Genomic DNA, 13,074 nt, shown 5'->3' on the forward strand with positions numbered 1-13,074 from the left:
ACAGAGACACAGACAGGCAGGGATTGACACAGACACAGAGACACAAACAGGCAGGGATTGACACAGACACAGAGACAGGCAGGGATTGACACAGACACAGAGACAGGCAGGGATTGACACAGACACAGACAGGCAGGGATTGACACAGACACAGAGACAGGCAGGGATTGACACAGACACAGAGACACAGACAGGCAGGGATCAACACAGAAACACAGACAGGCAGGGATCAACACAGAAACACAGACAGGCAGGGATTGACACAGACACAGAGACATAGACAGGCAGAGATCAACATAGACACAGAGACACAGACAGGCAGAGATCAACATAGACACAGAGACATAGACAGGCAGAGATCAACATAGACACACACAGACAGGCAGAGATCAACACAGACACAGAGACACAGACAGGCAGAGATCAACACAGAGACACAGGCAGGGATAAACACAGACACAGAGACACAGACAGGCAGAGATCAACATAAAGACTAGAGGTCGACCGATTAATCGGAATGGCCGATTAATTAGGACCGATTTCAAGTTTTCATAACAATCGGAAATCTGTATTTTTGGGCGCCGATTTGCCGATTTTTAAAATTATTATTATTATTTTTTTTATACCTTTATTTAAGGCAAGTCAGTTAAGAACACATTCTTATTTTCAATGACGGCCTAGGAACAGTGGGTTAACTGCATCGTTCAGGGGCAGAACGACAGATTTTCACCTTGTCAGCTCGGGGGACCCAATCTTGCAACCTTACAGTTAACAAGTCCAACACAATAAAGACCTGCCTCTCTCTCGTTGCACTCGCCTGTTACGCGAATGCAGTAAGCCAAGGTAAGTTGCTAGCTAGCATTCAACTTATCTTATAAAAAAACATCAATCATAATCACTAGTTAATTACACATGGTTGATGATATTACTAGATATTATCTAGCGTGTCCTGCGTTGCATATAATGTGACTGAGCATACAAGCATACAAGTATCTAAGTATCTGACTGAGCGGTGGTAGGCAGAAGCAGGCACATAAACATTCATTCAAACAGCACTTTCATGCGTTTTGTCAGCAGCTCTTCGTTGTGCGTCAAGCATTGCGCTGTTTATGACTTCAAGCCTATCAACTCCCGAGATGAGGCTGGTGTAACAGAAGTGAAATGGCTAGCTAGTTAGCCGCGCACTAACAGCGTTTCAAACGTCACTCGCTCTGAGCCTTCTAGTAGTTGTTCCCCTTGCTCTGCATGGGTAACGCTGCTTCGAGGGTGGCTGTTGTCGTTGTGTTCCTGATTCGAGCCCAGGGAGGAGCGAAGAGAGGGATGCTATACTGTTACACTGGCAATACTAAAGTGCCTATAAGAACATCCAATTGTCAAAGGTTAATGAAATACAAATGGTATAGAGGGAAATAGTCCTATAATTCCTATAATAACTACAACCTAAAACTTCTTACTTGGGAATATTGAAGACTCATGTTAAAAGGAACCACCAGCTTTCATATGTTCTCATGTTCTGAGCAAGGAACCTAAATGTTATCTTTCTTATATGGCACATATTGCACTTTTACTTTCTTCTCCAACACTTTGTTTTTGCATTATTTAAAGCAAATTGAACATGTTTCATTATTTATTGGAGGCTAAATTGATTTTATTGATGTATTATATTAAGTTAAAATAAGTGTTCATTCAGTATTGTTGTAATTGTCATTTTTACAAATAAATAAATAAAATTGGCTGATTAGTCGGTATCGGCCTTTTTGGTCCTCCAATAATCGGTATCGGCATTGAAAAATCATATTCGGTCGACCTCTAATAGAGACACAGACAGGGATCAACACAGAAACACGGTAAGTTTGGATGCATACATGTAATTGTAACAAGCAGAATGTGATAAACACGCACACACACACACATCCTGTTCCCCATCAGTTGAATTAATTAATTGATAGCAGCACTCTGGGTGAAGGTCGACTCACCAATCTAAACCTGATCCCTCCACACGCACGCACACACACACACACACACACACACACACACACACACACACACACACACACACACACACACACACACACACACACACACACACACACACACACACACACACACACACACACACACACACTTCTCTTCTGAAGGACTTACTGTATATTAATACACAGTCAGAGATTACTATCACTGTGATTAGTATCACTCTGATTACTATCATTCTGATTACTATCACTGTGATTAGTATCACTCTGATTACTATCACTCTGATTACTATCACTCTGATTACTATCACTCTGATTACTATCACTCTGATTAGTATCACTCTGATTACTATCACTCTGATTACTATCACTCTGATTACTATCACTCTGATTAGTATCACTCTGATTACTATAACTCTGATTAGTATCACTCTGATTACTATCACTCTGATTACTATCACTCTGATTACTATCACTCTGATTAGTATCACTCTGATTACTATCACTCTGATTACTATCACTCTGATTACTATCACTCTGATTAGTATCACTCTGATTAGTATCACTCTGATTAGTATCACTCTGATTAGTATCACTCTGATTACTATCATTCTGATTACTATCACTCTGATTACTATCACTCTGATTAGTATCACTCTGATTACTATCACTCTGATTAGTATCATTCTGATTAGTATCACTCTGATTAGTATCACTCTGATTAGTATCACTCTGATTACTATCATTCTGATTACTATCACTCTGATTACTATCACTCTGATTAGTATCACTCTGATTACTATCATTCTGATTAGTATCACTCTGATTAGTATCACTCTGATTACTATCACTCTCATGTTACTAGAAAAATAACTATGTCGTACTTTTCCATCTGCCTGTGCAGGGCCTTTCTTTCTCTGTCAATGTTTTTCCTATACAGGACCAGTTCTCTCTCCTGGGCCCGGCTCTCCCACAGAGAGAAGGAGAACAGAGAGTCTCTGTACAGAGGGCTGCTTTTAGACAGCATGGCCTTCCACAGGGGAGCCATTGGCCTGGGCCCACTGCTCGCCTGGCCAGCCTTCCCCACCGAAGACCCTCCTCCCTGGGCTAGAGAGCAGCCATCCTGGCCTTTCTGCTGCTCCCGTTCCTCCTGCTCCTCCTCCTTCACACCAGGGAGACAGTTGTTGTCCTCGTCCTCGTTGTGGGGGGTCGTCGCCGTGGCAACGCCTCTCAACTGGGTCTCTATGGTAACCAGTCAGTGCTCATTCGCTTAATGATGAGGTCGTGATCCCCGGATTGGTAGGTAGGTCATGGGAAGGGGAATGTGCCAGAAAGCATGATGGAGGTAGGGAGGACTGGTCATGAGCAATCAGGTGAAAAGCAATGTAAATCCCCAGATTAGACCCAGAGACAGAGACGTGCTCACTGTATCCACAGCAGCCGCTGTGACTGTGACTAGCGCGGTCTCCTAAGCAGATTCTGACCCAGGTCAGTTTGGTCCGATACAGACAAGCCCAACAAGGTCCCAGAAATCCCAAATCTGCTGTGCAGTAATTTAGCTCAGGTGGCGTTTCTCTTCTCTTTAACCAAGTGGTCTTTCCAATGCATTTCCTCTGTCTCTGCTGTAAAGAACCACTGGTAGTGTCACTGTTTGCTGGTGGGCTGGTGATGCAGGAGGAGAGTTATTCACCCCGCTGTGACTCAGTCTCACACTGCCTGAGGAGAGTAGTAGCACCTTCTCTCTTCCTGTCTGTGTCTCTCTTCCTGTCTGTCTCTCTCTATTCCTGTCTGTCTCTCTCTATTCCTGTCTGTGTCTCTCTATTCCTGTCTGTGTCTCTCTTCCTGTCTGTCTCTCTCTATTCCTGTCTGTCTCTCTCTATTCCTGTCTGTGTCTCTCTTCCTGTCTGTCTCTCTCTATTCCTGTCTGTCTCTCTCTATTCCTGTCTGTCTCTCTCTCTTCCTGTCTGTCTCTCTCTTCCTGTCTGTCTCTCTCTTCCTGTCTGTGTCTCAAATAGTTCCCTCCTTCACTCCTCTGTTTTCAAATCCAAGCTTCCAAAAACTTTTGATGGACCTCGGGAAGGAAGAGGGAGCTTCCGATCCTTCTGTTTCTTCACTCTTTTCCCACCAGCAGCCAAACACAACACGGAGCGACCGGAGAGAGTGGTGTTTCTCTCCCAGGGAAGGAGAGATCAGAGCGGGTGAATCCCGGCCTAGGGGCTGCACTAGGAACCCACTCCAGTCAGAGGAGAGAGAAGCTCTGTGACTGAGAGGCTGAATGGTCAAACATAAAGAGTCAGATAACCCTAGTCAGCCTTCTGTGTGTTTTATAACTCAAACTGCAGCGCTGGCTCAAAAACCTGGCCCCATTCGACCCTTTGCTAAATGTTCTGTGAACCACTCTGTCTGTAGGTCCTGGAATGTGAATCTGTTTCTCAAAAAAACAATTCTTGTTACATTTTATTTCAACTAACTGGGTTTTTGAAGAGATAGCGCAGGTCAAAAAAGGAACACAAAATGTCTCTAAAATCCACAAAAAAAAAAAAGATTAAGATCCAAAGTAGAATTCCAGGTACTGTAGTCAACGCATCCCCTTTGAAAAAGTCCAGGTGTTCAGAGAAACCACCATTGTACATGTCAGAGCCCTGATTCTCCGTAACGCTCCTGTAGTTTTACAGAATACTGAGACTGAGCTGGATGGTGCTCTATACCAGGCTTTGCTCTTCTCTTGCTCCCGCTCTCTGATTCAGTCTCTCGCTCTCCCTTTCTCTCTCTGTGTCTCTCTCTCTCCAACTCTCTCCCCCTGCCTCTATCTGTCTCTCTCGCTCTCTCCCCCCCTCCGCCTCTCTCTCTCCCACCCGCCTCTCTCTCTCTCCCACCCGCCTCTCTCTCTCACCTCCCCGCCTCTCTCTCTCACCTCCCCGCCTATCTCTCCCACCTGCCTCTCTCTCTCTCTCTCTCCCCGCCTCTCTCTCTCCTCCCCGCCTCTCTCTCTCCTCCCCACGCCGCTCTCTCTCTCCTTCCCACCTCTCTCTCCCACCCGCCTCTCTCTCTCTCCGCCACGCCTCTCTCTCCCCCAACATCTCTCTCTCCTCCCCGCCTCTCTCTCTCCTCCCCGCCTCTCTCTCTCTCCTCTCCGTCTCTTTCTCTCCCACCCCGCCTCTCTCTCCCACCCGCCCCTCTCTCTCCCACCCGCCTCTTTCTCTCTCACCCGCCCCTCTCTCTCCCCCCGCCTCTCTCTCTCCCCCCGCCTCTCTCTCCCCACCCGCCTCTCTCTCTCTCCCCACCCGCCTCTCTCTCTCTCCCACCCGCCTCTCTCTCTCTCCCACCCGCCTCTCTCTCTCCCACCCGCCTCTCTCTCTCCCCCACCCGCCTCTCTCTCCCACCCGCCTCTCTCTCCCACCCGTCTCTCTCTCTCCCTGTCTCTCTCTCTATCTCTCTGTAGCTTGAACTGCTCCTGACCCAGTTCACTGTACCATGAGGTCTTAATAACTTAACCTGATTAGTGCCCATGTCAACACCTTGCTCTGAATCCAGCACTGCAGCAAGAGCCTGAGCCATGTTACATCACACACACACACACGTTTTGTTCTTCTATCCTAGTGGGGACCTAAAAATTGATTTCCAATCAAAGTCCAATTTTCTCTAACCCTAAACCTTAACCCTAAATCTAACCTTAACCTTAACCCTAACCTTAACCCATAACCCTAAACACTAATCCCTACCCTTACCGTAACTCTAATTCTAACCTATCCCCTAAGCTTATAATAGCCTTTGTCCTCATGGGGATGTGGGACATGTCCCCACGAGGGAGAATTTTAGGTCCCCACAAAGATAGAAAAACCAACCCACACCTAATACTCTCACGCACACACATGCACACACACGCCCACACACACGCACACACACGCACACACACGCGCACAAGTGAATCAAACCAATACAAATCCCCTCTTTTTTCTCACTCAATTACGGGCTCATCCTAAATGAGTCAACTGGCACTAAAACACATTTGAGTCCTCCGTCGACTGGCACTAAAACACATTTAAGTCCTCCGTATCTGGTTGGCCAGCTGTGGAGCATACTGCAGCTCTATCTATCTTTCTCTTTCATGAGAGTGGGAGAGGCACCTCTAACTACCCACAATGCAATGCCTGGCCCTGCTCTCAACAATCTCCACAGTTTTGCTTCAAATGAGAGAAGACGAAGAAGAAAAGAAATCTGGGCCACAGTTACGGCTACCGTGTGCTTAGTGTATATCGCCCCAACACCCTGGCATGGCACAGAGGTTGCTTTCTATGCTGACTCAGATGCTGTGTTCTGTGTAGGGGCCTGGGAGCAATCTGTCATAACATGAAATAACATAAAACCATGGCGCCGACAGAGATGGCCGCCTCGCTTCGCATTCTTAGGAAACTATGCAGTATTTTGTTTTTTTTATGTGTTATTTCTTACATTGTTACCCCAGGAAATATTAGGTTTTATTACATACAGCCGGGAGGAACTATTGGATATAAGAGCAACGTCAACTTACCAACATTATGACCAGGAATAGGACTTTCCCGAAGCGGATCCTCTGTTTGGTCCACCACCCAAGACAATGGATCGGATCCCAGCAGGCAACCCAAAACAAAGCCCTCCCCAGCCCCTCTTTCCGCAAATCTGACCACAACTCCATTTTGTTGCTCCCAGCCTATAGACAGAAACTAAAACAGGAAACGCCCATGCTCAGGTCTGTACAACGCTGGTCCGACCAATCTGATTACACGCTTCAAGATTGCTTCGATCACGTGGACTGGGATATGTTCCGGATGGCATCGAACAACAACATTGATGTATATGCTGATTCGGGGGGGAGCAAGTTTATTAGCAAGTGCATTGGTGATGTTGTACCTACAGCAACTATTAAAACCTTCCCCAACCAGAAACCGTGGATTTTTGGCAGCATTCGAGCAAAACTGAAAGCACAAACCACTGCTTTTAATCATGGCAAGGCGTCCAGAAACATGACCAAATACAAACAGTGTAGCTATTCCCTCCGCAAGGCAATCAAACAAGCTAAGCGTCAGTATAGAGACAAAGTAGAGTCGCAATTCAACGGCTCAGACACGAGACGTAAGTGGCAGGGTCTACAGTCAATCACGGATTACAAAAAGAAAACCAGCCCCGTCGCGGACACCGACGTCTTGCTCCCAGACAAACTAAACAACTTCTTTGTTTGCTTTGAGGACAATACAGTGCCACTGACACGGCCCGCTACCAAAACCTGCGGGCTCTACTCCACTGTAGGCAACGTGAGTAAAACATGTAAACGTGTTAACCCTCACAAGGCTGCCGGACCAGACGGAATCCCTAGCCATGTCCTCAGAGCATGCACAGACCAGCTGGCTGGTGTGTTTAAGGACAAATTCAATCAATCCCTATCCCAGTCTGCTGTTCCCACATGCTTCAAGGGGGCCACCATTGTTCCTGTTCCCAAGAAAGCTAAGGTAACTGAGCTAAATGACTATCGCCCCGTAGCACTCACTTCCGTAATCATGAAGTGCTTTGAGAGACTAGTCAAGGATCATATCACCTCCACCCTACCTGACACCCTAGACCCACTCCAATTTGCATACCGCCCCAATAGGTCCACAGACGACGCAATCACAATCACACTGCACACTGCCCTAACCCATCTGGACAAGAGGAATACCTATGTAAAAATGCTGTTCATCGATTACAGCTCAGCATTTAACACCATAGTACCCTCCAAACTCGTCATTAAGCTCGAGAGCCTGGGTCTCAACCCCGCCCTGTGCAACTGGGTCCTGGACTTTCTGACGGGCCGCCCCCAGTTGGTGAGGGTAGGTTACAACATCTCCACCCTGTTGATCCTCAACACTGGGGCCCCACAGGGGTGCGTTCACAGCCCTCTCCTGTACTCCCTGTTCACCCACGACTCAATCATCAAGTTTGCAGACGACACTACAGTGGTAGGCTTGATTACCAACAATGACGAGACGGCCTACAGGGAGGAGGTGAGGGCCCTTGGAGTGTGGTGTCTGGAAAATAAACTCACACTCAACGTCAACAAAACAAAGGAGATGATTGTGGACTTCAGGAAACAGAAGAGGGAGCACCCCCCTAACCACATCAACGGGACAGTAGTGGAGGAGGTGGAAAGTTTTAAGTTCCTTGGTGTACACAAACTGAAATGGTCCACCCACACAGACAGGGTGGTGAAGAAGGCGCAGCAGCGCCTCTTCAACCTCAGGAGGCTGAAGAAATTTGGCTTGTCACCAAAAACACTCACAAACTTTTACAGATGCACAATCGAGAGCATCCTGTCGGGCTGTATCACCGCCTGGTACGGCAACTGCTCCGCCCACAACCGCAAGGCTCTCCAGAGGGTAGTGAGGTCTGCACAACGCATCACCTGGGGCAAACTACCTGCCCTCCAGGACACCTACACCACCCGATTACACAGGAAGGCCAAAAATATCATCAGGGACCTGAACCACCCGAGCCACTGCCTGTTCACCTCGCTATCATCCAGAAGGCGAGGTCAGTGCATCAAAGCTGGGACCGAGAGCCTGAAAAACAGCTTCTATCTCAAGGCCATCAGACTGTTAAACAGCCATCACTAACATTGAGTGACTGCTGCCAACATACTAACTCAAATCTCAAGCCACTTTAATAATTAAAAATGTAATGTAATAAGTGTATCACTAGTCACTTTAAACAATGCCACTTTATATAATGTTCATATACCCTACATTACTCATCTCATATGTATATACTGTACTCTATACCATCTACTGCATCTTGCCTATGCCGTTCGGCCATCGCTCACCCATATATGTACATATTCCTATTCACTCCTTTACACTTGTGTGTATAATGAAATTGTTATATTACTGCATGGTCAGAACTAGAAGCACAAGCATTTCGCTACACTTGCATTAACATCTGCTAACCATGTGTATGTGACCAATTAAATGTGATTTGACATCCTATTCCCTATAGTGACAATTAAGCAGTGCATTATATATATACTGTAGGTCAAAAGTAGTGGGGAATATAAGGAATATATAATATAAGGAATAGGACATTATTGTCATCTCACATCTCAGCAGCCTGAGAAGCCACTGCTTCAGATGAGGGAAAAGAAGACTGTTCTTTTAGCAATCACCAAAGAGCAAGAAAGACTAGATTTTCAGCATTAACCCTCTAACAGGCTGCCCTTCTAACAGGCTGCCCTTCTAACAGGCTGCCCCTCTAACAGGCTGCCCTTCTAACAGGCTGCCCCTCTAACAGGCTGCCTTTCTAACAGGCTGCCTCTATAACTGGTTGACCCTCTAACAGGCTGCCATTCTAACAGGCTGCCGTTCTAACATCCTGCCCCTCTAACAGGCTTCCCTTCTAACAGACTGCCCCTCTAACAGGCTGCCCTTCTAACAGGCTGCCCTTCTAACAGGCTGCCTCTATAACTGGTTGACCCTCTAACAGGCTGCCCTTCTAACAGGCTGCCCTTCTAACAGGCTGCCTCTATAACTGGTTGACCCTCTAACAGGCTGCCCTTCTAACAGGATGACCCTCTCTGGTTGACCCTCTAACTGGTTGACCCTCTAACTGGTTGACCCTCTAACAGGCTACCCCTCTAACTGGTTGACCTTCTAACTGGTTGACCCTCTAACTGGTTGACCCTCTAACAGGCTGCCCCTCTAACTGGTTGACCTTCTAACTGGTTGACCCCCTAACAGGTTGACCCTCTAACAGGCTACCCCTCTAACTGGTTGACCTTCTAACTGGTTGACCCTCTAACTGGTTGACCCTCAACTGGTTGACCCCCTAACAGGTTGACCCTCTAACTGGCTGCCCCTCTAACTGGCTGCCCCTCTAACTGGTTGACCCTCTAACTGGCTGCCCCTCTAACTGGTTGACCCTCTAACTGGCTGCCCCTCTAACTGGTTGACCCTCTAACTGATGACCCTCTAACTGGTTGACCCTCTAACTGGTTGACCCTCTAACTGGTTGACCCCCTAACAGGTTGACCCTCTAACTGGCTGCCCCTCTAACTGGCTGCCCCTCTAACTGGCTGCCCCTCTAACTGGTTGACCCTCTAACTGGTTGACCCTCTAACTGGTTGACCCCCTAACTGGCTGCCCCTCTAACTGGCTGCCCCTCTAACTGGCTGCCCCTCTAACTGGCTGCCCCTCTAACTCTATGTAATCAGATGTCCTCTATGTAATCAGATACCAGGGCCTTCCAGGTGACAGCCTTACCAGGCCACTGGCTGCACAGCACATATGACCCCATAATCCAGGACAGTGGTTATTCACCATCCTACTTGATGAGGACTATGTCACAGCTCGGAGAGGCAGTTCCCCAGAGGACCATGCAAGTCGACACAGGAATACAATGTTTGTCAGGTTCTGCTCATTGTGTGTGTGTGTGTGTGTGTGGGGGGGGGTTCTCTCTCCCTCTCTCGTGCTCACACACTTTCTCTGATTCTAAACCCAAACAGAGGACAGTGTGAATCTTCACAGACAACTGACCTCGTGCCCAGACCCCTGCGACCTGGTCAACTGGCTAATCCTCTCTCTCTCACTCTCACACACTCTCACACACACACACACACACACACACACACACACACACACACACACACACACACACACACACACACACACACACACACAGCGAGAGAGAGACAGGGTGGGAAGGGGATAAAGAGGGCGCCTTATCAAATCTCCCGTGGCGATCGGAGGCTGTTGCCATGGCAATCATAGTGAGGCAGAGGGAGGGCAGTGGGTTCATCCAATCACAACGCTCCTCATCAATCACTGTCCCCATGGGGCTGGTAAGCACTGGTGACATCATACAGCATGGCCCTGACTCAACGTGTTAGCATTAACGCTAATGTGGCTAACGCTATTAAAAACCAGCCACGTTAAACATGTCCACCAGCATGAGGGGGTAAAGGATTAAAGAGGGTGAGCGAAAAAAATGAGAAGCAGAGAAATATGGTGGATAGACACAGTGAGGGAAATGAAGGAGATGGAGAGATCTGCCTCTCACTCCTACAATGACAGCCACAGTGGTTTATTGGATTGGGATCTGACGTCGTTAGAGACATGAGCAACTGTTCGATCTCCATCTCTGTTGATCGTCACTGCCACCTGTCTAACGTGCTGGTCCTGCCAGTGAGTTAATCAGACTGATTGATCGTCTGTGTGGATCACTGATCGAGTGACAAACAAAAACGCTGTATAACCCCCCTGGAGGACACAGGCCCCCAAACAACAATCAATATTTTCCAACTGCCAAAATGTCCAGCCATACAGCAACGTCAACAACCACAACACACAGAGATTACACTGCTAATGATTTAATGCTGTTGCATTGATGCCAGACATATGCACACACACACCAACTGGCAGACGTACCGTATGGCGAGCAGCTCTGTGCCAGTCTTGTCGTCAGGAATCTTGGGATGGTCTCCTGAAGAGAGGGGATGAGAGAGGAGAGAGACATTACATCTATGTGGTCAGTAAACACACAGGTCCATCACACATACAAGGTCACACACACTCAGGCTTATCTTGTTGGACATAAGTGAGAAATTCTGTTCGCAAATGTCGGTGCTGTAAAGTTAAAACATGTTGAAGATTGAGTATATTTTTAATTTTTCCAAGATGGCGTAGCAATCAGACATCCTTGATCCTCAGCGTGTCCCGTGTTTATATATATTTTCTTCGCATATCTTTTTATATATATATATTTTTTTTTTCTTCTAAAAACTCAACTTCACAACACTCTCCTGCAACGCACCTCACCAAATGTGGTGTGAATTTGTTTCTTTTAAATGTATTATTCACCTCAAATCTGAAATCCACAACAAAAGCTAGCCAGTTCTCTAGCTAACGTTAGTATTCAGCTAACCACGGCTAGCGGTCATCAGCTATCCTTTAGCTCGGAAAGCTAGGCACCAGTTTTGTACAACGCGACTCAGATCAGAGCATACCGGACCTATTTTCTCTCCATATCCCCTGATTCCTACCGCAAGCTCTGGACATTTTCACCCGGATCTTGCAGCTAGATAGCTGCTATCCGAGTGACTGTTGGCTAACGTTGGTCCCGGGGCAAACCCCAATTATCCCATGGCTAGCCAGCTGAAGAGTTCCATCAGCCACTCATGGGCTAAAATCACCTATCCGGACCCGTTTTACTGCCGATGCAGAGCTCCACCGTGCCTTCATGACTGGACTACCAGCGTTATCTGCCCGAGGGAGTTTTTCAACTGGCCCATCTGCTAACTGCGGCCCATTATTCGTGAGCTGTCTTGAGCATATCGGCTGCTAGCTGAATAGGTCTTATCGGACAGTTTTCCTGGGCCACTATAACTGTTTTGACAATTGGATTGGTCCCCTCTACCACACGGAACCCCACTAATCTACCAACGGAAACGCACAAGGTGGCTAAAAATAGACCTCAGTCTACTGCTAGCTTGCTACCGATGGCCCGGCTAGCTGTCTGAATCGCCGTGACCCCAACCAACCTCACTACTAACTGGACCCTTATGATCACTCAGCTAAGCATGCCTCTCCTTAATGTCAATATGCCTTGTCCATTGCTGTTCTGGTTAGTGTTTATTGGCTTATTTCACTGTAGAGCCTCTAGCCCTGCTCAATATACCTTATCCAACCCTTCAGTTCCACCCCCCACATATGTGATGATACCACGTGGTTTCAATGATGTTTCTAGAGACAATATCTCTCTCATCATCACTCAATGCCTAGGTTTACCTCACTGAATTCACAACCTACTATACCTTTGTCTGTACATTATACCTTGAATCTATTTTATCGCCCCCAGAAACCTGCTCCTTTTACTCTCTGTTCCGGACATCCTAGACGACCAATTCTCATAGCTTTTAGCCATACCCTTATCCTACTCCTCTCTTCCTCTGGTGATGTAGAGATAAATCCAGGCTCTTTTGTTGACTTCTGTAACCTTAAAAGCCTTGGTTTCATGCATGTTAACATTAGAAGCCTCCTCCCTAAGTTTGTTTTATTCACTGCTTTAGCACACTCTGCCAACCCGGATGTCCTAGCCATGT

At 47.1% G+C, this 13,074-nt stretch overlaps 1 protein-coding gene across 2 annotated transcripts in view; it reads right to left on the reverse strand.

Annotated features, from left to right (window-relative positions):
- The window catches only part of pde4dip (phosphodiesterase 4D interacting protein), a 163,901-nt gene that overhangs the window by 30,786 nt on the left and 120,041 nt on the right, over window positions 1-13,074 (reverse strand). For both annotated transcript variants that reach the window (XM_064935988.1, XM_064935987.1), the window contains one exon: window positions 11,402-11,456. In XM_064935988.1, the coding sequence (XP_064792060.1) occupies window positions 11,402-11,456 (55 nt within the window). The remainder of the gene's footprint in view (window positions 1-11,401; window positions 11,457-13,074) is intronic.

Source organism: Oncorhynchus masou, chromosome 24 (genome assembly GCF_036934945.1).
Source record: "Oncorhynchus masou masou isolate Uvic2021 chromosome 24, UVic_Omas_1.1, whole genome shotgun sequence".
NCBI classification, from domain to species: domain Eukaryota; kingdom Metazoa; phylum Chordata; class Actinopteri; order Salmoniformes; family Salmonidae; genus Oncorhynchus; species Oncorhynchus masou.